At 41.0% G+C, this 24204-nt stretch overlaps 1 protein-coding gene across 3 annotated transcripts in view; it reads left to right on the top strand.

Annotated features, from left to right (window-relative positions):
- LOC140716857 (uncharacterized) overlaps positions 1 to 24204 on the top strand; it is a 70827-nt gene that overhangs the window by 4393 nt on the left and 42230 nt on the right. For 2 of the 3 annotated variants that reach the window (XM_073029839.1, XM_073029838.1), the window contains exons 3-7: positions 482 to 574; positions 1984 to 2092; positions 17517 to 17591; positions 18432 to 18569; positions 20749 to 20804. In XM_073029839.1, the coding sequence (XP_072885940.1) occupies positions 482 to 574; positions 1984 to 2092; positions 17517 to 17591; positions 18432 to 18569; positions 20749 to 20804 (471 nt within the window). The remainder of the gene's footprint in view (positions 1 to 481; positions 575 to 1983; positions 2093 to 17516; positions 17592 to 18431; positions 18570 to 20748; positions 20805 to 24204) is intronic. The other variant, XM_073029840.1, reaches the window with a different exon arrangement.

The following is a 24204-nucleotide window of genomic DNA, read 5'->3' as shown; positions in this document are numbered from 1 at the left end:
CTTTACCCCCACTGAATTAAATAATTACTAATGTGTACCTCAGTTCCATTCACGAATATTTGCTAAATGTCCTTTAATCCAACCTTAATCACAAAGTCCACATACTCTGTTCTGAAACTTCCAAGTCACCTTCTATGTCCACAGCTTTTTGATTGAGAGAGTTCAAGACACCACATTTTTGTTCCTCCTTGTGGGGAAAAAAAAAATTCTCACTTCATGTATTGATCTGGAGACCATATTAAAGTTATAATGGTTGTGTGGGGGGTGGGGTTGTCCAGTAGAAAGTATACTCTTTTAAAACTGATTTTCTATTCATTACCACGTCATTTAAAGAAAATGGGAACAGAAGCTCAGCCAATTATCCATTTACACTGAATAGTTCATAAGGTTTTCATCATGTTTCCCATTCAGTCAGAGGACCATATTATTATTTTATTTTATATGTTGATTATTTTCTCCTTTGTACACATTACTCTTCTAGATTGTTGGTTACATCTGATGCAATTCCCAACAGACCTATTACTGATCTACGACGGGGTCATTGGGAGGTGGTTCCTCCATTGTACAATGTCAGGTAAGGAGAGTAAAGATCTGGTTTAGTTAATGATCTGTGATTGTTAAAGTGATACTGGATCATAATTATGTTTCTTATCATGGAAATAATGAGTTGTTTACATGCACATCCCTGTAAAGCATTTCCTGAGGTTTCAGAATGCTCTGGAATTCTGGAGAGAACCAGGAAATTCTTGGATCACTGGGACAAATGTCTATCTGAAAGATGTGTAATTTGGTTGAAAGATCTTCACTTGGTAATCGGGATTATTTGATAAAGGAAAGAAACTGCAAATGCTGAAATGGAAAACCTAATCAAAAAATAAACAATAAAAATCCATATTCAGTGTATTTCATTATAGGCTTGTATCTTTTCCTCAATCATGCACTAAGGTCTCTGAATTTTCATAGACTGATCTTCAGGATTGAGGAAGTGATGCTTTTTTAAAGGGGCAGCCCTTTTTGTGAATTATTAAACATTTGTTAATTGGTATTACTGTGTATAAGTAAGCAGTCGTGGCTATTTGCATCACAACTGTGACTGAACTTAACTGGTCTTGACATCCTGCAATTCTAGAAAGTGCTCCATAAAAGAATATTCTTTCACTACAAACTAACGTAATTGAGTAGCTCCAAGATTTGGCTATATCATTGACACTGAATCTAGCATTATGTTATCAGAATCAACATTTTTCTGATGAAACTTTAAACTCCCATCCACCTTGTGTGCCTTCAGTGGCTAGGTTGTTTAAGAAGAGTAATAATGAAGAAGAGTTTAATTATCTATTATCTTTACCACTTAAGTAATCAGCATTTCATGTGCCTTTGTTTTGAGGGAACTCTATATTGACAAACATTTGTCTGGACTAGTTGTACCTCTGAAGAGATTTTGATGTTTCTGGGTTATTAGGGCTCGAGGTGGATACTATGTAAAGCAATTTTCTTTCGTATTGCACAAAGGAGCATTTATTTGTTTATTTGTTGGCTATAGTGGATTAAATATGCCCAAATATTTTTTAATATATATGAAATTAATGACAACATAATGAAGGATTCTGATGAAGGGTCTAGGCCTGAAATGTTGACTGTTTATTCCCCCCTCGATACTGTACTACCTGTCTTGCTGAATTCTCATGTGTTTTGTGTGTGTTCCATAATTGCTTTATGTAGTATCTACTACTTGACTGGCTTTCTGCATGTCTAATATTTATGTCAGTTTAAAACACTATAATGTACAATATTTTTCTCAAATATGACAGTCATTTTCAAATCTCACAAATAACCATGAGATGAATGACTAAGAAGCTTTTAAAAGTGTAACTTAAGTTGGACACATTATGTGAGCTCTTACTGTAATTTTTATAATGGTGTAGGATTTGTAGTTGTCATTGCAACATTCAAAAGAGTGACTTACTTTTTGTGGCTATCCAGTTTGAAGAGAGAAGAAGCGGCAAGTAAAACAATGCAGCCAATCAGTCCTCTAAAATTCTCCTACAGCCCTCACGTAACTATGACCGGCCTCACAGATCGTCCTCTGCTGGTAAGACATCATGAACGGCTTCTGTTGATTGTGGTACCTTCTGGAGTCTGTTTCTCTTTCGTTCTTGCCTTTTCTTATATTCCTTACCAGAACGCTCTCTAATGTCTCATCAAGGTCGCTTTTCTTCTCTGTAAGTGAACTGATCATAAAGTGTTAATTAAACATATTTGGGATTACAGTTGAGTATGATGAGATTTTCTTCTGGCATCTGCGCTTCCTGACAGGTCTAACTGGAAAATAATTAAAAAGCACAAATAGAATTTAAGTATTTTCCTTCCTTGGAGAATGGTTGATGACTACTATGTTGCATTTTAATATTAAGCACAGCATAAACTCCTCCCCAAATTAAGCAGTTCATGCTTGCCATGCAGGGCAAGGTCATTTTTTCAGGCCTGGGCTGATAAATGGCAAGTAACATTCATGGCACAAAGTACCAAGCAATTACTACTTTCAATGAGATTTTAATAACTGACCCAGCAGGTTAGTGACTGAGTATCCTGTGGCAAGAGGCTCACCTTCTGATGTCCCCAAAGCCTTTGGGAGGATCAACAAGGGCAGGTCTTACACAGTGAGTGATAGGGCACTGAGGAGTGCAGTGGATCAGAGTGATCTGGGAATACAGATCCATAATTCCTTGAAAATGGCGTCACAGGAAGATAGGATTGTAAAGAAATCTTTTGGCACATTGGCCTTCATAAATCAATGTATTGAGTACAGGATTTGGGATGTTATATTGAAATTGAATAAGGCATTGGTGAGGCCTAATTTGGAGTATTGTGTGCAGTTTTGGTCACCTACCTACAGGAAAGATGTAAATAAGATTGAAAGAGTACAGAGAAACTTTACAAGGGTAATGCCAGGACTGGAGGACCTGAGTTACAGGGAAAGGTTGAACAGGTTAGGACTTTATTTCCCAGAATATAGCTTGAGTGAAGATTTGATAGAGGAATACAACATTTTGAGGGGTATAGATAGGATAGTTGCAAGCAGGCTTTTTCTAATGAGGTTGGGAGAGTCTACTTTTAGAGGTCATGGGTTAAGGGTGAAAGGTTTAAGGGGAACATGAGGGGAAACTTCTTCACTCAGAATGTGGTGAGAGTTTGGAACGAGCTGCCAGTACAAGAAGGGGTGGATGCAGATTTGATTTCAACATTTAAGAGAAGTTTGGATAGATACATGGATGGGAGGGGTCTGGAGGTCTATGGTTTGGGTGCAGGTCAATGGGACTAAGCAGGTTATTGATTCAGTATGGACGAGATGGACTGAAGTGCCTGTTTCTGTGCTGTAGTACTCCATGACTCCAGACGAAGCAGTCTGCTTGATTGGTACCTCTTCACTGTTACGTAAAACTAAACAAGAAATAAAAACATGAGGAGTCTGGGGATAAACATGTGTACTCTGTCTTTACTTTAGTGAGGAGCAGACGTATGACATGATGTTATTCATGCACTTTTACATATTACCCATAATGAGTTATGTAAACAGCAAAGAGTGCTTAATCATATATATGTAACTCCCTGGTTGAGATTTTTACTGCCTTGCTGTATGTATTTCATTTTGGCATTCTGTACTGCTTTCAGCCTGTTTGGGTTTGAATTAAGATAAGGGGAATGTTGTGTCAGCCAACCAGGATGATGGAATTGGGAGAAGGTTTTAGAGAACGCTGGGTGGAGAGGTTTTGGTGACTGACACTGGTGTGGGTCGAGGTCTTTTTAGTGGGAGCTGGAGAAGACGATGGAAGGTGGCAGAAGATGCCATCCCCATTGCACAAGGTGCTTTGTGCAGATGAATGGCTTCAAGGAGGAAGGACCAATACTCCCTTGGGAGAGCCTGTTTGTTCGAGATGGACTTCAAGTGATATTTGGAAGGAGGTGTGTGCTCTTAAGTAGACCAAGGGTCCAGTGCGTGATTTAAAGACAACTTCAAGATGAGCTCCAATTTACGTGCACATTTGACTGTTTAATTATGATGGGCCCTTTTGTTTATTTTTCTTTTCTTTAATAATTGGTTAAATTAACACTCATGAATACACATTCTTTATAGCTGTTCGCAGTGTGCAGTCTGTTATTTTTTGCTGCAGGTTGATTGCATGAGAGCAGTAAGTTACACAGTATTCACGCAAATCAGGGTTCGGGTGGGCGAGACATCCCAGCCTCACGGATTTGGCAGCAATTCATATCTACCTTGGACATACAGAGTTGGAGAAAGGTGATTTTCTCAGCGCAGAGTCCGGTGGCTGTTAGCAAAGGGCTAACAAGCCGCATCTCTAGAGACACCTGGTAAAAAGGGGGTTTCATACATACACACACAATATACTATACAATACAATAATACACGCACATAAACATCCACAACATAGTAAATTTTAAATTGTCCTAAATACTTAATTTCTGTGGAGGATTTCTTACTCTTGTGGGATAATGTCCTTCCTGATGGGGGAGTCGCTTTGCTTGGCATGTGAGACATGGCTGTGAAACAGTCTTGCGTTTTGGGTCTCCTCCATGCTGGTTGTAGGAGTTGACTCTGGGACTGCAGGAAGTGGTTCTGAAAGCATTACAGACCTTTCTTCTCTGCTCTCCTCAGCTGATTGATGTGTTGTCCCCAGATGACACCAGACATAACCTTCACTGTGTAGAAGAGTGGTCCAGTTCTGTCCTTAATCTTTCCAAGTACCCACTTCTGATCAGCTCTGTAGTCCCTTGCCAAGACTGCTTATCCAGGAGTAAAACATTGAGCCTCAATTTGTCTCAGCTGTTTGTCCTGTATACTCCTTCTGAGATTGGGTTTGAGGGGATCCAAGCGCGAGGACAAAGGAGTATCCTGGAACTGCATAGATGGTGAGTTGTTGGTTGCAGAGCATGTTGCAATGTGATATGCAAGTAGGTATTTGGGGAGTTTTTGTTTGTGTCAGTGTGTGTTCTGCTGACATTGTTCGAAGTGTGTTCTTTAGACTCTGAACAAACCTTTCTGCCGAGCCATTTCTAGCTGGGTGATATGGTACAGATGTGGTCCAGTGTCACTGACTACGTGTTCTGGAACACCAGTCCTTGAGAAGAGGCTTCTCAGCTCATCAACAGTGTGTGAGTCTGTAGTGGAGGCTACTGGGAACACTTCTGGCCACTTTGTAGTTGCATCCACTTCTACCAAGAAATTTGTGCCCATGAACGGTCTGGCAAAATTCACATGAATCCCCTGCCAGGGCAATGCAGATAATTCTCAGAGATGGAAAGGCACTGCTCTTAGCATCTTCTGGACATGTTGGTATCCCAAACAGTGCATGGCGAGCTGCTTAATCTGTTGATCTATCCCCAGGCCATCAGACAAAGCTTCAAGCCAAAGTTTTCATTTTAACTATGCCTAGATGACCACAAATAGCTCCCCCAACACTTCAGGTCTCAGCCTGGATGGTACAACAACTCTCAATCCCCAAATAAGGCAACCCTCGTCAAGGGCAAGTTCATCCCGGCGCTGGTAAAAATGGGGGAACTGGAATTTCTGGGATGGCTTTTGTAGACATGAGACAGTGTGGGGACTTTTCTGGTTTCCATTTGGATCATCGCTACCATAATAGGGAGACATTTGATTTGCATTACGGAGAATATGTCAAGAGGAATGTCCTTTTTTATATCTTTTTCAGGTATTTCTTTTTTCAAGAGTAAATGGGACAATCGATCAGCATTTCAATGGTTAGTTGTCCTCTTGAATATGATCTTGTAATAGTGCTCTCCAAGAATCAGAACCCATCTCTGGATTTGTGCTGCTGCTGTTAGTGGTACAACCTTCTGTGAATTGAAATGAACACGAGTGATTGATAGTCAGTAATTCAAGAAAACTTTCTCCCACACAAGTACTGGTTGAAACACCCCAAACTTAAGGCCTCTCTGTCAATCTGTGCATAATTTTTCTCTGCAATGGTAACAGAATATGATGTCTGCAACTGTGACACATCCTTTGGCCTTGGAGCATCCACCACTGATTGAATTTTCTCAGCACAGAGAGAAATCTTGTGTGTCAATGGTGTGATCACTGTAAGTGATGCTTGGTTTAAAGGATTCACACTTGTGTTGTGCTCTGAGGCCATAGTCTTCTCATCTTTTTAACATTATCTTGAGATTTTGGAGATGTTTCCTATCATCCTCACTGGCAACAATGATGTCATTCAGGTAACACTGCATGCCTGGGCACCCTTGCAGCATCTGGTCCATAGCTTTCTGCCAGAATGCAGGTGCAGATGCTACTGCAAAAATATATCTATTATAATGATAGTGTTTATGGTGAGAAACACTTTGGACTCTTCTTCCATCTCCATCAGTAGATAGGCCTCAGCTAAGTCCACCTTGCTGAAGTGTTTCCCTGCTGAAAGGTTTGCAAAGATATCCTTTATCCTGGCGAGAGGGTATTGATTGACTTTCAGTGCTGGGTTGATGGTGACCTTAAAATCACCAGATCTTGACAGACCCATTCTTCTTGGCTGTTGGGACCACTGAATTTTGGAAAAAATTCCTTCAGCCTCCATGTGATCTAGCTCACTGGCCACTTTATCACAGATGGTCTAAGTAACCGGACGGGCTTTGCAAAACTTGAGTATTTGAGTTTTTCAGTGCCATCCTTGAACACTGCTGTGGCATCATCCAGTACCTTTCTTAATTCACTTTCAGTTGACTATTGCAGGTGATGTGGCATGCAAATGGCGGACGGATCTCTAATCAAGTTGTAGTTGTCTCAGCCGATCGCAGCCCCACAATGCTGGCCCTCCTGCTTTAACTACATACAAGCCTAATGTGGCTTGTTGGTTGTTGTATTTCACTGTTATAAATGTCACTCAGCAGGAATGATCTTTTCTCCTTAGTTGGATATCTACAGCATTCAATTCAGTATCTTTGAAATGTCATTCAATCTCGTTTTGTGGAATGACAAACAGATAATTCATTTTAATTAATTTGCTGTTCACTTCTGGTGTAAGCCATATTGCTTGTCTCATGTCAGTTTTCACATTTTAAATCTCAAGGCTACGCAGTCCTGTGTCACTCTCATCGCTATCAGAATTTTCATCAACAGCATGCAGTTAGTGCTCTTTTTGAAACTACAGCTTGACTTTTTATCTTTTTTGCTTCCCTGTGCAGTCCATTTATTTTTGTCTACCTGACATGCTCTTTGTGTGTGTCCTACTTTGATGCATTTTCTGCAAGTTTCTCCTTTAAACCTGCATGGAAACACAATTTGTTTGGCTAGGCAGGTTTTTGTTTAGATAATGTAATTTTGTTCACGCTCACTTTCATTCCTGATTGCAACTCAATTGTGTTCTGGCTACAGTTTCCATTGATACAACAATTTCAACTGCTCTTTTAAATGTGAGTTCTGCTTCATTTGGGAGCTAGTTTTGAATGCTTTCTTGTAAGATTCCACAAACTAAGTGATCTCTCAATGCATCATTAAGTTCATTACTGAACTGGCAATGCTTAGACAACATCTTCAATTCAGCCATGTAAGCTGAAATGGACTCCCTTTCCTTTTGATTCCGCTTGTGGAACCTGAAGCGTTTTGCAATCAACAATAGTTTTGGTTCTAAATGCTGCTGCATTTCTTTCACAATACAGCAAAGCTCATTTCAGCTGGTTTGGTTGGAGCAGTCAAACTTATAAGCAAACTGTGTACTCTTCCACCAATTACACTCAGCAAAACTAGCACTCGTTTCTCATTGGCTATTTCATTTGCTTCAAAATACTGCTCAGTCAGTTCAGTATATGTCTCCCAGTTTTGTACAATGGAGCGAGTCTGTCTTTCCAATGTTGAGAGCTATTTCTGCTATTTTTAATTATTATTATCACTTGGTACTCACTGTCAAGAAACCTGTGAATATCATCCGTCTTCTGCCTTTTTTTTTAACCCAATCATCTCCTTTTCTGAAGAAACCATGTGCTGTGCTTCAACAGGTAGGCAGTTGTCTCGGGTTCATTTTAAAAATTACTTGTTGCCACTGTTATGTTTTGTAACTCCAAAAACTAATTGATAAAGAAACACGAGCAGCCCAGGGATAAATGTGGATACTCTATTTTTACTTTAGTGAGGCACACATATATGGCTTGGTGAGGTAATGACATAAGCCATTCATGTACTTTTACATACAGTATAACCTGTAATGAATTATGTAAACACCAAAGAATAGTTCATCAAACAATATATTCATAATATTACTGAAATATTATATACACAACACTCACCACCTTATCATTCCCTCCACAAGCAGCAGAGGATGGCTGCAGCATGATTTTTTTTGCCTGTTATGCTGCTGGTATTTAGGGCAGCAATGAAGGTCTTGCATCTCTGATGATGTTCAGAGCTTCTTTCATCATGCCAGTAGCTTCCTCTCAGTTTTCACCACTGATATTCATGCAAGTCCTGGGTGGAGATTCAGGAATAAGACCATAAGACATTGGAGCAGAATTAGGCCATTGAACCCGTCGAGTCTGCTCCATCATTCAATCATGGCTGATCCTTTTTTTTTCTCCTCCTCAACCCCAGTTTCGCGTAATCTTTGATACCATGTCCAATCAAGGACCTATCAATCTCTGCCTTAAATACACCTAGCTACTTGTCCTCCACAGCTGTGTGTGGCAACAAATACCACAAATTCACCACCCTTTGGCTAAGGAAAATTCTCTCCATCTCTGTTTTGAAAGGACGCCCCTCTACACTGAGGCTGTGCCCTCTTGTCCTAGACTCTCCCACCATGGGAAACATCCTTTCCACATCTACTCTGTCTAGTCCTTTCAACATTCGAAAGGGTTCAATCAGATTCCCCCCCCCCCCCCCAAATCCTTCTGAATTCCAGCAAGTACAGACCCAGAGCCATCAAATGTTCCTCGTATGATAACCCTTTCATTCCTGGAATCATCCTTGTGAACCTCCTCTGAACCCTCTCTAATGCCAGCACATCTTTTCTTAGATGAGGAGCCCAAAACTGTGCACAATACTCGTGGTGAGCCCTCACCAGTGCCTTATAAAGCCCCAGCATCACATCCTTGCTCTTGTATTCTAGACCTCTCGAAATGAATGCTAACATGGCATTTGTCTTCCTCACCACTGACTCAACCTGCAAGTTAACCTTTAGAGTGTTCTGCACAAGGACTCCGGAGTCCCTTTGCATCTCAGATACTTGGATTTTCTCCGTTTAGACAATAGTCTGCACATTTATTTCTACTACCAAAGTGTATGACTACACATTTTCCAAAGTTATATTTCATTTGCCACTTTTTTGCCCATTCTCCTAATCTGTCCAAGTCCTCCTTGCATCCTACCCGTTTCCTCAACACTACCTGCGCCACCACCAATCTTCGTATCATCTGCAAACTTGGCAACAAAGCCATCTATCCTATCATCTAAATCATTGACATACAACCTAAAAAGAAATCGGAATCAGAATCAGGCTTATTATCACTGGCATGTGACATGAAATTTGTTAACTTAGCAGCAGCCGTTCAATGCAATACATAATATAGAAGAAAAGAACACAAAATAAAATAATAATAAAAAATAAATAAGCAAATTAATTACAGTATATGTATATTGAATAGATTAAAAATCATGCAAAAAACAGAAATACTAAAATACTATGTATTTTAAAAAGTGAGGTAGTGTCCAAGGTTTCATGTCCACTTAGGAATCGGATGGCAGAGGGGAAGAAGCTGTTCCTGAATCGCTGCGTGTGTGCCTTCAGGCTTCTGTACCTCCTCCCTGATGGTAACAGTGAGAAAAGGGCATGTCCTGGGTGCTGGAGGTTCTTAATAATAGACACAGCCTTTCTGAGACACCGCTCCTTGAAGATCTCCTGTGTACTTTGTAGGCTAGTACCCAAGATGGAGCTGACTAAATTTACAACCCTCTGCAGCTTCTTTCGGTCCTGTGCAGTAGCCCCCCCCCCCCCCCACCATGCTCTCCATGGTATATCTATAGAGGTTTTTGAGTGTATTTGTTAACATACCAAATCTCTTCAAATTCCTAACGAAGTATAGCCATTGTCTTGCTTTCTTTATAACTAGTCACTGGCAGCCAAACAAACAAGGATCCTTTTATTCCCACTTGCTGTCTTCTTCCAATCAGCCAATGCTCTAACCATGTTAGTAACTTTCCTGTAATACCACAGGCTCTTAACTTGGTAAGCAGCCTCGTGTGGCACCTTGTCAAAGGCCGCCTGAAAGTCCAAATGTACAACATCCACTGCATCCCCTTTACCTATCCAACTTGTATTCGCCTCAAATAATTCCAACAGGTTTGTCGGGCAGGATTTTCCCTGAAGGAAACCATGCTGACTTTGTCCTATTTTGTTCTGTGTCACCAAGTACTCCATCACCTCGTCCTTAACAATGAGGTTAGGCTAACTGGTCTATAATTTCCTTTCTGCTGCCTTTCTCCTTTCTTAAAGAATGGAGTGACTTTTGCAATTTTCCAGTCCTCTGGCACCATGCCAGAGTCCAATGATTTTTTTTTTGAAAGATCATTAATAAAGCCTCCACAATCACTACCACTACCTCTTTCAAAACCCTAGGGTGCAGTTCATCTGGTCTGGGTGACTTGTGTACTTTTAGGTCTTTCAGCTTTTTGAGCACCTTCTCCCTTGTAATAGCAACTGTACCCACTTCTCTTCCTTCACACACTACCACATCGGGCACACTGCTAGTGTATTCCACTGTGAAGACTGATGCAAAATACTCATTTAGTTCATCTGCCATCTCCTTGTCCCTCGTTATTATTTCTCCTGCCTCATTTTCTAGCACTATATCCACTCTCATCTTTTTTTTTACATACTTAAAAAAGCTTTTACTATCTACTTTGATATTATTTGCTAGCTTGCTTTCATATTTCATCTTTTCCCTTCAAATGATTCTTTTAGTTGCTCTCTGTAGGTTTTTTAAAACTTTCCAGACCTCTCTTCCAACTAACTTTTGCTTTGTTGTATGCCCTTCTTTTGCTTTTAAATTAGCTTTGACTTCCCTTGTCAGCCATGGTTGTACTATTATGCCATCTGCGTATTTCTTCATTTTTAGAATACACATGCCCTGCCTGCGCTTTCCTCATTTTTACCAGCAACACATGCAGTCCATGGGGAGGACATACAAACTTCCAACAGAGTACGCCGGGACTGAACTCTGACACCCTGAGCTGTACAGTACTAGCGTTACACAAGCCGTGGAAGGGGTTGGGAAAGGTCACTTGGCCCATGAAACATTGACAGCTCCTTCGGCTCACCACGTATATGCCAAACAGCACATCAAAATGAACTACACTCAGTGGCCACTTTATTAGGTGCATTAGCTCGCTAATGGAAATATCTGATCAGCCAATCACATGGCAAAAACTCGATACATAAAAGCATACTGATGTGGTCAAGAGGTTCCAAGGTTCAGATCAAACCTCAGAATGGGGAAGAATTGTGATCTAAGTGACTTTGACCATGGAACGATTGTTATATATATATATAATCCAGTGAGCTGCAGTTCAGTGGGTGAAAAAGCCTTGTTAATGAGAGAGGTTAGAGGAGAGTGGCCAAATTGGGTCAGGATCAGAATCAGGTTTATTATCACCAGCATGTAACGTGAAATTTGTTAACTTAGCAGCAGCAGCAGTTCAATGCAATACATAATCTAGCAGAGATAGAGAAAAAATAATAAATAAAATAAAACAATAAATAAACAAGTAAGTCAATTATGTATATTGAATAGATTATTTAAAAATGTGCAAAATGGAAATACTGTATATTAAAAAAGTGAAGTAGTGTCCAAAGCTTCAAAGTCCATTTAGGAATTGGATTGCAAAGGGGAAGAAGCTGTTCCTGAATCACTGAGTGTGTGCCTTCAGGCTTCTGTACCTCCTACCTGATGGTAACAGTGAGAAAAGGGCAGGCCCTGGGTGCTGGAGGTCTTTAATAGTGGACGCTGCTCCCTAAAGATGTCCTGGGTACTTAAACTCATAATAAAGCATAGCTGTTGTCTTGCCCTCTTTATGACTACATCAATATGTTGGGACCAGGTTAGATCCTCAGAGATCTTGACACCCAGGAACTTGAAACTGCTCACTCTCTCCACTTCTGATCCCTCTATGAGGATTGGTATGTGCTCCTTCATCTTACCCTTTCTGAAGTCCACAATCAGCTCTTTCGTCTTACTGACGTTGAGTGCTAGGTTGTTGCTGCGGCAACATTCCAGTAGTTGGCATACCTCACTCCTGTATGTCATCTTGTCACCACCTGAGATTCTACCAACAATTTGTCTGCAAATTTGTAGATGGTTTTTGAGCTATGCCTAGCCACACAGTCATGGGTATACAGAGAGTAGAGCAGTGGGTTAAGCACACACCCCTGAGGTGTGCCAGTGTTGATCATCAGCAAGGAAGATATGTCATCACCAGTCCACACAGATTGTGATCTTCCAGTTAGGAAGTTAGGATCCAATTACAGAGGGAGGTACAGAGGCCCAAGTTCTGGGCAACTTCTTAATCAGGATTGTGGGAATGAAGGTATTAAATGCTGAGCTATAGTCGATGTACAGCATCCTGATGTAGGTGTTTGTGTTGTCTAGGTGTTCTAAAGCCGAGTGAAGAGCCATGGAGATTGCGTCTGCCATTGACTTATTGTGATGATAAGCAAATTACAATGGGTCCAGGTCCTTGCTGAGGCAGGAGTTCAGCCTAGTCATAACCAACCTCTCAAAGTATTTCATCACTATCAATGTGAGTGCTACTGGGCGATAGTCGTTAAGGCAGCCCACATTATTCTTCTTTGGCACTGGTATAATTATTGCCTTTTTGAAGCAAGTGGGAACTTCTGCCCGTAACAGTGAGAGGTTGAAAATGTCTTTGAATACTCTCTTGCGAGTTGGTTGGCACAGGTTTTTAGAGCCTTACCAGATACTCCATCGGGACCTTCTGGCTTGCGAGGGTTCACTCTCTTTGAAGACAGTCTAACATCGGCCTCTGAGACAAAGATCACAGGGTCATCAGGTGCAGCAGGGATCTTCACAGCTGTAGTTGTGTTCTCCCTTTCAAAGCAATCATAGTAGGCATTGAGTTCATCTGGTAGTGAAGCATTGTAGGAAGTAATGTCTTGCAGTCCCCACCAGAGTTGCCGTGCATCTGATATCGCCTCCAACCAAGGTGACAGTAACTCAAATAACCACGTGTTACAACAGTGGTGTGCAGAAGAGCATCTCTGAGCACACAACATGTTGAACCTTCAAGTGGAAGGGCTACAGCAGCGGAAGATCACAAACATACACTCAGTGGACACTTTTTTTAGGTACTTTATTACTAAAACAACCAGTGAGTGTACATACTTTCACAGACAGTAGAGATCCCAGTACAGATCCTTGTGGAACACCACTCCGGCTAGAATACATCCTTTCCACCACGACCCTCTTGTCGATGCACAAGCCAATTCTGAATACGTACTGCAGGCTCAACCTGGATCTTGTTGAATATCATTGTGAAGTTTTCGTAGGCAATGTCCACTATCCTGCCCTCATCAATCACTTTGGTCACCATGACAAAACACTCTCAAGGCCTAGGGTTAGTGTAAAATTGTTACAGCCACAGTGATCTGGGTTCAATTCCTAACACTCTCTGCAAGGAGTGTGCATTCTCCCCAAGACCGCGTGGGTTTCCACAGGCTGCTCTGGTTTTCTTCCACTTTCCAAAGATATTAATTAATTGTAATGATATTAATCACAGCATTAATTGAGATATTAATTGCTATTTCCCAGTTAGCATTAATTATTGTTAAACCATCATTGTGATGATTAGCATTAATTAAGAATATTCATTCATAAAAGTGATCCTGCCACTAAACATATCTTTACCTCTTCCCCTCACTCTGCTTTCTGCAGGGATCACTCCCTCTATGATTCACTTGTCCACTTGTCCCTCCTGGCACTTATCCCTGAAAACGCCCATTCACCTCCTCCCTCACCTCCATTCAGGGCCACAAATAGTCCTTCCAGTTGAAATAACACTTCACCTGTGAATCTGCTGAGGTTGTCTATCATGTCACAATGCGACCTGTGGTAAACTGGGGAACCGCTTTGTCGAGCACCTCTGCTCCACCCGCCTAAAGCAGGACTATCCAGTGGCCAAACATTTTAATTGCCATTCCGACATGTTGGTCCATGGCCTCCTTTTGTGCCAAGATGAGATCACCGTCAGGGTGGAAGAGCAACACCTTGTATTCCATCTGGGTGGCCTCCAACCTGATGGGATAAATATTGATTTCTCCTTCCTGTTTAAAAAAAAAAATTGCCTCTCCCCGCTCCGCTTATTCTATTCCCTACTCTAGCCTCGCTTCTCACCTGCCCCTTCCTTCCCTTTCTACCATGGTCCAATCTCCTCTCCTATCAGATTCCTTCCTCTCCAGCCCTTTACCTTTCCCACCCATCTGGTTTCACCTATCACCTAGCTATCTTCCTTTCTCTCTCTCCACCTTTGTATTCTGGTGTCTTCCCTTTCTTTCTTTCCACTTCCAAAGAAATGTTTTGGCCCGAAATGTCAACTGTTTATTCATTTCATAGTAACATAGAAATTTACAGCACATTACAGGCCCTTTGGCCCACAATGTTGTGCCGACCACGTAACCTACTCTAGAAACTGCCTAGAATTTCCCTACCACATAGCCCTCTATTTTTCTAAGCTCAATGTACCTATCTAAGAGTGGTGGAGGCGGATACAATAGGGTCTCTTAAGAGCCTCTTAAAAGATCCTGTTGTATCCGTCTCCACCACCACTGCTGGCAGTGCATTCCACACACCTACCACTCTGTGTGTGGGGGGGGGAACTTGCCCCTGACATCCCCTCTGTACCTACTTCCAAGCACCTTAAAACTATGCCCCTTCATGTTAGCCATTTCAGCCCTGGGAAAAAACCTCTGACTATCCAGACCAGGGGTGTCAAACTCATTTTAGGTCACGGGCCGGATTGAGCAAAATGCAGCTTCATGCGGGCCGGATCAGTCGGACGCGTGCGAACGCAGCTTTCGTTGCCTCCGTTTTTTCAGCCTGCTCTCATGTGTCTCAGTCTCTGCTATAACTACAAAGTGTTTCACTTTACAAATTCCGTTTCTTATGAAGAAGACTGCCGAATAAACACTAAAAACCCTGAAAACCTGGTACCTGAATAAACTCAGCATTAGCCATATCATACGCCATAGGCGCTTCGATTACTGGGGCCAGCTTTAATAGTAATTAGATATTATCTTGCGGGCCAAAGATAATTCCACCGCGGACCGGATTTGGCCCGCGGGCCTTGAGTTTGACATATATGATCCAGACGATCAATGCCTGTCATCATCTTATGCACCACCTCTCCTCCATAGATGCTGCCTGACCTGCAGAGTTCCTCCAGCATTTTGTGTGCATGGCTTTATATTCATTAATTGTAGTTGTTAGTTAATCATATTAAATTATTAGTCATATCTGCTAATCAATCATATTGGTTAATTAATTATAGCGATTATGCTATTACAATTTCCACCGCAGTCTGTAAGGAATTTGTACATTCTCCTCACAACTGCGTGGATTTCCTCTGGGTGCGCTGGTTTCCTCCCACAGTCCAAAGAGTTAGAGTTGGGGAGTGGTAGACGTGCTATGTTGGCAGTGGAAGCCTGGTGCAATTTGCCAGCTGCCCCCCCTTCTCCCCCACACCACCCCAGCGCAAACCTCGGGCTGTGTTGGCAACACAGACGCAGATGGCCCCGTTTCACTGTATGCCCCTCCACACTGGAATGGGCCAATCCTGAACACAACTTGCACAGCTCATATATGGACTTGCCCAGAGTGACTACCGTCTCAGAACATTCGATACCCTCCCTGCTACTGTGTACCCAGGGGATGGGGGCAGAAACAGTAGAGATGCCGCTGAGGGGCAGGGGAGGACTCTGGGCCCCTTGTGCCTGTTCTGGGGAGTGAAATAGGAGAGGCCAGGCGGGTTGGAGCTAGCAGTGGCAGTTCGCGGACCTGCTCGAAGGGACTCTTGTTATTGATGCCATTGGCCCCGATGAACACCCAGCTGTCGCAGAAGTCCAGCGTGTGAATGACCTTGCTGCCTAGCTCGCTGAATATCCACTTCACTTCGTCGTTCATCTGATGTACAGGCAGTCCCCGGGTTATGAACAAGTTTGGTTCCTGAGTCCATCTTTAAGTCAGATTTGTACGTAAGTCGGAACAAGTACACCCGGTATTATTTAGCGTCAGTTAGTCAAACGTTTGTCTTAGTATATAGTATACATTTTACCTTTCTATGCATATAAAACACTTAAGAAATGTATGTATTCCAATAATTAAACACTGCATTGCTTAGTAATAATTGTAGCTTTCATCGGGGCAGGGCCTTTCACATGCTCCATTATTCTGACTTTATCCTTTAAAATTGTTCCATAACAATTTTGTTTTGCCAGTCAAGTTTATTAGCCCTGAGCTGAACCTCCAAACCTGGAGGACCAATGGACCACTTTTAGTCTGACCTCTACTCTTTGACCTGTTTGGCATGGATGACCCTGCCAAGAGCCAAAGCATAAAGCCCTGACTCAAGCCAACATTGAGGCACACAAGCCTCCAAACCTCGTCAAGGTTGTGGTCTTCTTGGAGGGGCTGCAGCATGAATTGTGGGTAAAATATTCACCTAGGCTACCCTGACAACTCCTTCCCAATATGCAAACTTTGCCATCAAAACTAACAAGGGCCTTAAACACGCAGGAACACTGCCATCTATGGGTTTTCCTCATATTTCCAAATCAGGATAGTGTGGAAATTTATCACTGTTCCTTCATAATTCCTGAATCTAGATCCTTGAACTCCCTTCTTAACAGTGTTGTGAGTGTATTTTCAAGACATCTGTACTGATTCAAGAAGACTCACTATGTTAATTGCCTACATTAATTGGATGGTTTTCTCAAGTAATATTATGTCTCAGTTTGGAATTGGGCATTCAACCAGACTGCAGAAGACATCAAACTGTGCATATATGAAAAGCAAGAAATAATAATGATAAATAAATATCAAGAACATGAGATGAAGAATCCTTGAAAGTGAGTTCATTGGTTGTGAGAACATTTCAATGGAGCAAGTGAAGTTGAGTGAAGTTATTCAAATTATATTCAGTATTACCATTTGCATGGATTTGTATCTTTAAAACAAGACAAAGCAGTGGTGATTGTCTTTGATGTTGATGTCATGCATCTGTTAAATGTTCACCAAAGAGTCTTAGAATACTATGTGTGATGGGTACAAAGCTCTCCCAGTGTCCCTCAACCAGCAGCAACAAACCATAAGGCTGATAGATCTCATAGTTATAGTGCAATGCTTTTGTTATCTTTGGAATTTGCTTTTAGTGTGACTACTCTGGAATGCAGGGAGAAAAATAATTGTATGATTTCATTTATTTCTAGAATGCATCTTTGAAGAGACAAGGAGATGATAAAATGTCAGCAAGAACTTGGAGTCCTAGCACAGGATTTAAGTGGGTAAGAAAGCAAAGTATCTTTATTCCTGATGGAGATTGTTAAAAGGTTCTGCTGTTGCCTCTGTATCCCAAGGAATAGGGGACCAAAAATACCATTTCAACCCTCCTATATCTTCACAACCCCCACACTTAAAATATGAAGTTCTTTACTATATCTATACTTCAGGTGGAAATGCAGCTCACAGATGGAATTACAGTATATTATCATTTTTTTGGGTAAAGAATGTTCAAGATACAGTTTAGTTTCTTTTTTTCCCCCAATTCCTGTCCCTCTTTCAACTTTCCTAATGACCAAGACATTCAACGTTGGCACCAGAGGTTTGACAGGTGTTTGTTGTTGCTTGATTTGCTGGGTGTGGTGACTTGAGAAAATAGTTGACCCAAGATATTCATGACTATAAACTATCTGAATTCTACATTTCAAATGGGATTTTTGATATCCTCTTCATATTTTCATGTGGAATAGATAGAGGCCATTTCAGCCCATTGAATCTATACAACCTATAAAGCAATCTCATTGTCCCACTATTTTTAATATATTCCTAGAATTTATCTGACTCAACTACACACTTGGGCCAATTCACAGTGGCTTTTTAACCTACCAATCCACACATCTTTAGGATGCAGGGGGAAACTTGAGCAGCCAGGTAATGCACATCCATTCATGGGGAGAATGTACAACCTCCAGACAGAATTAAACCTAATTCACTGTGAGGCTGCAGTTCTACTCACCATGTGGAACAAAGCTGGACAATAGGATATTGCCATAGTGGAAAATGCTTTGAATGGTGCTGAAATGTCCTACTAGATATGTAACTTTATTCCATTTGACTGCTTTCAGGAATCTGCAGCCTATCATTTCTTCAAGGAAAACCAGCTGTTTGCCAGAAACTTTGTGGATACAATCATCTTGGAGGTGATTCAAGATGAATTGGTACCTGATATCTTAACGGAAGTGCTATTGAATGATGACACTGAGGTACTGCTAATGACAAGTTTTGACATTGTAAAATAAAATGCACAATCCAGATGAAAGTATGATTGTTGTATAATAATTTTTATAAGCCTAGAATATAGTGTGATCCAAAGTGGCCATAACAGTGTTTGCAGGCCACTTGATCTTTTCCAGCCTATTTGTCAGCTTATCCTTCTATTTCTTTCATTTTCTCATAGATATCAAGCTACATATTAAACATATCATTGTTATTACTCCTCATGGCAGTGCATTACTCATTCTTGCTACCCTCATACACCTCATACAATCCCTCATACAATCTCTTCTCCCTCCTGCCGTCTGGGAAAAGGCTCCGAAGCATTCGGGCTCTCACGGCCAGACTATGTAACAGTTTCTTCCCCCAAGCTATCAGACTCCTCAATACCCGAAGCCTGGACTGACACCTTGCCTTATTGTCCTGTTTATTATTTATTGTAATGCCTGCACTGTTTTTGTGCACTTTATGTAGTCCTGTGTAGGTCTGTAGTCTAGTGTTTTTTTTCCTGTGTTGTTGGTTTTTTTACGTAGTCCAGTCTAGTTTTTGTACTGTGTCGTATAACACCATGGTCCTGAAAAACGTTGTCTCATTTTTACTATGTACTGTACCAGCAGTTATGGTCGAAATGACAATAAAAGTGACTTGACTTGAACTCTCAGTCACGTTTATTAGTTACTTGTACTCCCTTATTAGTAACCATTACTTTATTTGGATATGATCCTCTATGTATTCAGTACTCCTTAATGATTATATGCTATCAGTCTTGTATCATCCTTCCTTTTCTTTGTCCATTACTTTTGAATATTTTTTATGATATGGAACCTTGAACAGTGCACAACATTGGGTATTCTGATCAAGAGATGTGGAAACCAAAATGGTAAACAATATTTGTTGGTATTAAGACAGTAACTATGTACTGTATTCCAAATGGCGAACAGGACTATTCCCTGAAGAATCTTCTAACTAAGGCTCCCTAATTAGAGAACTCCAAATAAGGCTTTTCCGGTCGACTTGGATCATATATTGTACTGTCATGCAGATCAACAGAATTCCAGGTTTGGTTATTGGGGTCTGATGAACTGCCTTGTCTTAGAGGAAGTGACTGCCATATTTGACCCAAGGAACCCAATCCCCAATTGCTTTCCAGTAATCCTTGTAGAGAATCGTAATACAAGGAAGCTGATAATGATGGAATAGGGCTTGCTTTATTGCACCCCATTGCCGTTTGTTGTACAAGGTTAGAAATGAAGAGTGCTCTATGGGCTGAGGCATGGAACATCCACAAAGCTATTGGAATGCATTAAAATTATCAGGAAAGAGCTGTTTTGCAAAGTTACTACATAAGCTACAATATATGGCCAATGCAGACCTATTTCTTATCTTATTTGTTCAGCATTGTTTATCTACAGCGTTACACATTAATGCCCTGGTCCAGTTTTCTGAGGTCACTCTATTTGTTATTCCACAGAAGTTTGCCTAACTTGTGTTTTAAGCATTGCTTTATTACTCTCTTTCTCCCTCCCAAAACTTAAGTTTAATTGTGTCATTGAATATCTGAAAGATGTTCAGTTTGTTTCAGAGATTAAGTCATTTTGATTCATTACATTGTCATTCAATCTAATCTGCCCTAACTGTACTTCATTTTAAAATATATCACTCTGGGATACTATCCCAAATGCATTCTGGGAATTTATTGCCATTACAAGTTGAACTATTCTGCCATTCCCAGACTGCGTGAAATTTAAAATTACTCAGATCATCCCAGTGCTTTTGCTACATTTCCCTTAATTTTATATTGTCCATCATCTCACTGTTGTTGGATAGTCTTTTAGGCAGTTCCCACCAGAGACCTGAAACATTTCCCCTTTCCTGAATGAGTTGAAGCATCCATCTCTGAATGCTTTCTCTCAACTGCTAAAGTTTTCCTTATTAGAACAACCTTAAATTATCTGGCTTAACATTAGCTGAAATCATTTGTCTCTGAAACAATTCTAGTCACTTTTCTTTGTAACCTTTCTAGAACCTTCATTCACATCCTTCTTCACCGTCTCTAAAATCTTCATGTTCTTCCAAGAGTGAAAGTGACCAGACATTGTCCATACATTTGTTTTATCCCAGTTCAACATAACTGTCTTGTTATTATCCGTGCTTCTAATTTCCCCCCAGTATCAACCAGTATATGCACCAAGTATGAAGAAATTCCTCATTCGGAATGAACTGCGGTAAGTAGTGAAACATTTACATTGCTTATGGCTTCAATATACTTTACAACTGTGACTGCAGTTCAAAATTAATGTGGGAAATGCAGTAACAAATTTGTGCACAGGAAGTTTAAGCAGCATTAAGTGCATGCAAATAGGAATGTGAGTCAGCCCGATGATTATTTAATGCATATACTGCATTTAGTCCCTGATGCTAAGAATGTCTGGGTGGCGAGATGGAGATAAGGCACTCCTTCCCTCCACTAGCCTGCAGATCACCTTTGGGCAAGGTGTAGCACTTCCTTAAACCCCCCCCCCACCCAAATCAGGGTCACATGAAGGCATGAGAGTAGATGGTGCAGATCACAAGTCCTGGTTATGTGACCAGTGGCGCCAGGCAGACAATCTCTGAAGAGTATCGATAACGGCTGGGGTAACACGTCTTGCGAAGACATTGCCCAGAAGAAGGCAATGGCAAATCACTTCTGTTGGAAAAATTTGCCAAGAACAATCACAGTCAAAGTCCATGATGGCACATAATGATGGTGATGATAAGAATGCACATGTGCCCCTTCAAAAACCAACAAATTTCAATCCTCTGCATTTCTTCATGCACAAGTGGTGTTGGTTGAGGGTTACTTATTAGCTCAGACATCAAATAGTGTTATTAGAACTATTACATCCATTTCAGAGATCAAATAGGGCTAATATGCAGGTAGATTGGGAAAATCAGGTTGGTGCTGGATCCCAAGATAAGGAATTTGTAGAATGCCTACAAGATGGCTTTTTAGAGCAGCTTGAGGTTGAGCCCACTTGGAGTCCATTATTAAGTATGAGATTTTGAGGTACTTGGAAGCACATGGTAAAATAGGCCAAAGCCAGTGTGACTTCCTTAGGAGAAACCTTGCCTGACACATTTGTTGAAATTCTTTGAGGAAGTAACAGGCAGGATAGACAAAGGAGAGTCATTGAACATTGTTTACTTGGCTAAACAAGATAAGAGCCAATGGTATTGCAGGAAAGATACTAGGATAAATAGAAAATTGGTTGACTAGCAAGAGGCAAAGCGTGGGCATAAAGGAGACCTTTACTGGTTGGCTGCTGGTGACTAGTGATGTTCCTCGGGGTCAATGTTGGACTGCTTTTTATATTATGTGTCAATGATTTGGATAATGGAATTGATGGCTTTGTGGCCAAGTTTGTGGACGATATAAAGATAGGCAGAGGGGCAGGTAGTGTTGAGAAAACAGTAAGTTGGCAGAGGACTTAGACAGATTGGGGTATGGGCAAAGATGTGGCAGATGGAATATAGTGTAGGGAAGTGTATGGCCATGTACTTTGGTAGAAGGATTAAAGGCATATACTATTTTCAAAACGGGGATCAAATTCAGAAATCAGAGGCGCAAAGGGACTTTGGAGTCCTCATGCAGGATTCTCTAAAGGTTAACTTGCAAGTTGAGTTGGTGCTAAGGATGGCAAATGCAATGCTAGCATTAATTTCAAGAGGACAAGAATATAAAAGCAAGTATGTAATGCTGAGGCTTTATAAGGCATTGGTCAGGCCGCACTTGGAGTATTGTGAGCGGTTTTGGACCTTTATCAGAGAAAGGATGTGCTGGCGTTGGAGAGGGACTAGAGGAGGTTCACAAGAATTATCCCAGGAATGAAAGGGCGTATAAGGAGCATTTGATGGTTCTGGTCCTTTACTCACTGGAGTTTGGAAGAATGAGGGGGGGAGATTTCATTGAAACCTATCGAATGTTGAAAGGCCTATATAGAGTGGATGTGGAGAGGATGTTTTTTATGGTGGGGAAATCTAGGACCAGAGGGCACAGCTTCAGAAAGGAAGGACATCCCTTTAGAATAAAGATGAGGAGGAATTTCTTTAGGCAAAGGCTGGTATATCTGTGGAATTCACTGCCATAGACGGCTATGGAGGCCAAGTCATTGTGTATATTTAAAACGGAGTTTGATAGATTCTTGATTAGCAAGGGCATCAAAGGTTATGGGGAGAAGGCAGGAGAACGGGATTGAGAGAGGGGTAATAAATCAGTAAAGTTGGAATGGTGGAGCAGACTCAATGGGCCAAATGGCATGATTTTGCTCCTGTGTCTTATGGTCTTGTATTCAGTGGAAAAGTTATTTGTTGAATGTATGAAGTTTATTTTGATTCCTATTTAATATATATAAGTGCAATGTAACTTATCAATATTGTAAACACGAGGAAATCTGCAGATGCTGGAAATTCAAGCAACACACACAAAATGCTGGTGGAACACAGCAGGCCAGGCAGCATCTATAAGGAGAGGCACTGTCGACGTTTTGGGCCGAGACCCCCGATGGTGTTGAGCACACCAGATCCTATACTTGCTTTTAGAGGCTGGTTATCCAACCCAAACCCAACCTGTATATCAGATTCTTTTGGATCAAAACAAAATATAAATCTTTGGGCTTAGTTTGGGTTGGGATCTACTGTAATGAGGTCAGGTTTTAATTTAATATGAGCAGACCTGTAAACAGCCTACAAGAAACGGGCTGGTAGGTTGATAGTTTAAAGGCATTGTTTACTGGGATTTTCTGAGACTTCTGGGTGATCATTTACTTTAGAAAAGCATTGACTTCGATAAGGCGTAGTTGTTTGTAGTTGGCAAATAACTAACAGACTGGGTGTATGAGTATAAGGAGTTAACCAAGTTAAAAGATAGGGTCTACTTTGCACAGGAGCTTCTGGAGCAGATTGATGGCATATGTCTACCTACAGAAAGGAAATTGTTATTGGTGGTTGTGACTAACTCACAGTGGTCTCCAGGAATTTTCCTGATCATCTTCAGTGGTGTAGTAGAAAGAATGGGTAGTTGAAACTGAAGTGGACTGTCCCATAGCATTTTAAAGCAATAGCAAATCATTTTTTTCCTGCACCTTAACTAGTTTTTATGGCCTTGTGGTTTCTAAGTGAAGAACCTGGGGATACTGGTGATGATGTACAGATGTCAGATAGGGTAGAAAGATCTGTTGATCATTTTTTTTTCACTGATTCAAGTATTTACAATCAATAGGCAGGGATAATCAATTTGTTCCTCATAATCGATTTGTTATGAGGAAATGCAAAATCTTTGGAATTTTGAGAATCGAGCACAATATTCAAAATTCATCAAAGAGGACGTCTGCAACTTAGTTCATATGTTTTCTCACTTTCTGGGTTGTGATGAAGTTTCCTTGATCTATTGACTTTGTTACTCTTTCCACTGCTTCTGCGTGAACAGTCTAGCTCTTCCAGCAATTTTTTTCTGATTTTTCAACATCTACAGTTCATTTTTTCTCCAATTCCTAAGTAACTTTTATGATCATGTAGATAGATAGATAGATAGATAGATAGATACTTTATTCATCCCCATGGGGAAATTCAACTTTTTTTCCAATG

The sequence above is a fragment of the Hemitrygon akajei genome, chromosome 26 (assembly GCF_048418815.1).
Source record: "Hemitrygon akajei chromosome 26, sHemAka1.3, whole genome shotgun sequence".
In the NCBI taxonomy this organism is placed as follows: domain Eukaryota; kingdom Metazoa; phylum Chordata; class Chondrichthyes; order Myliobatiformes; family Dasyatidae; genus Hemitrygon; species Hemitrygon akajei.
The sequence above is the reverse complement of the archived record's forward strand: the minus strand, read 5'-3'. Positions and strand labels throughout refer to the sequence as shown.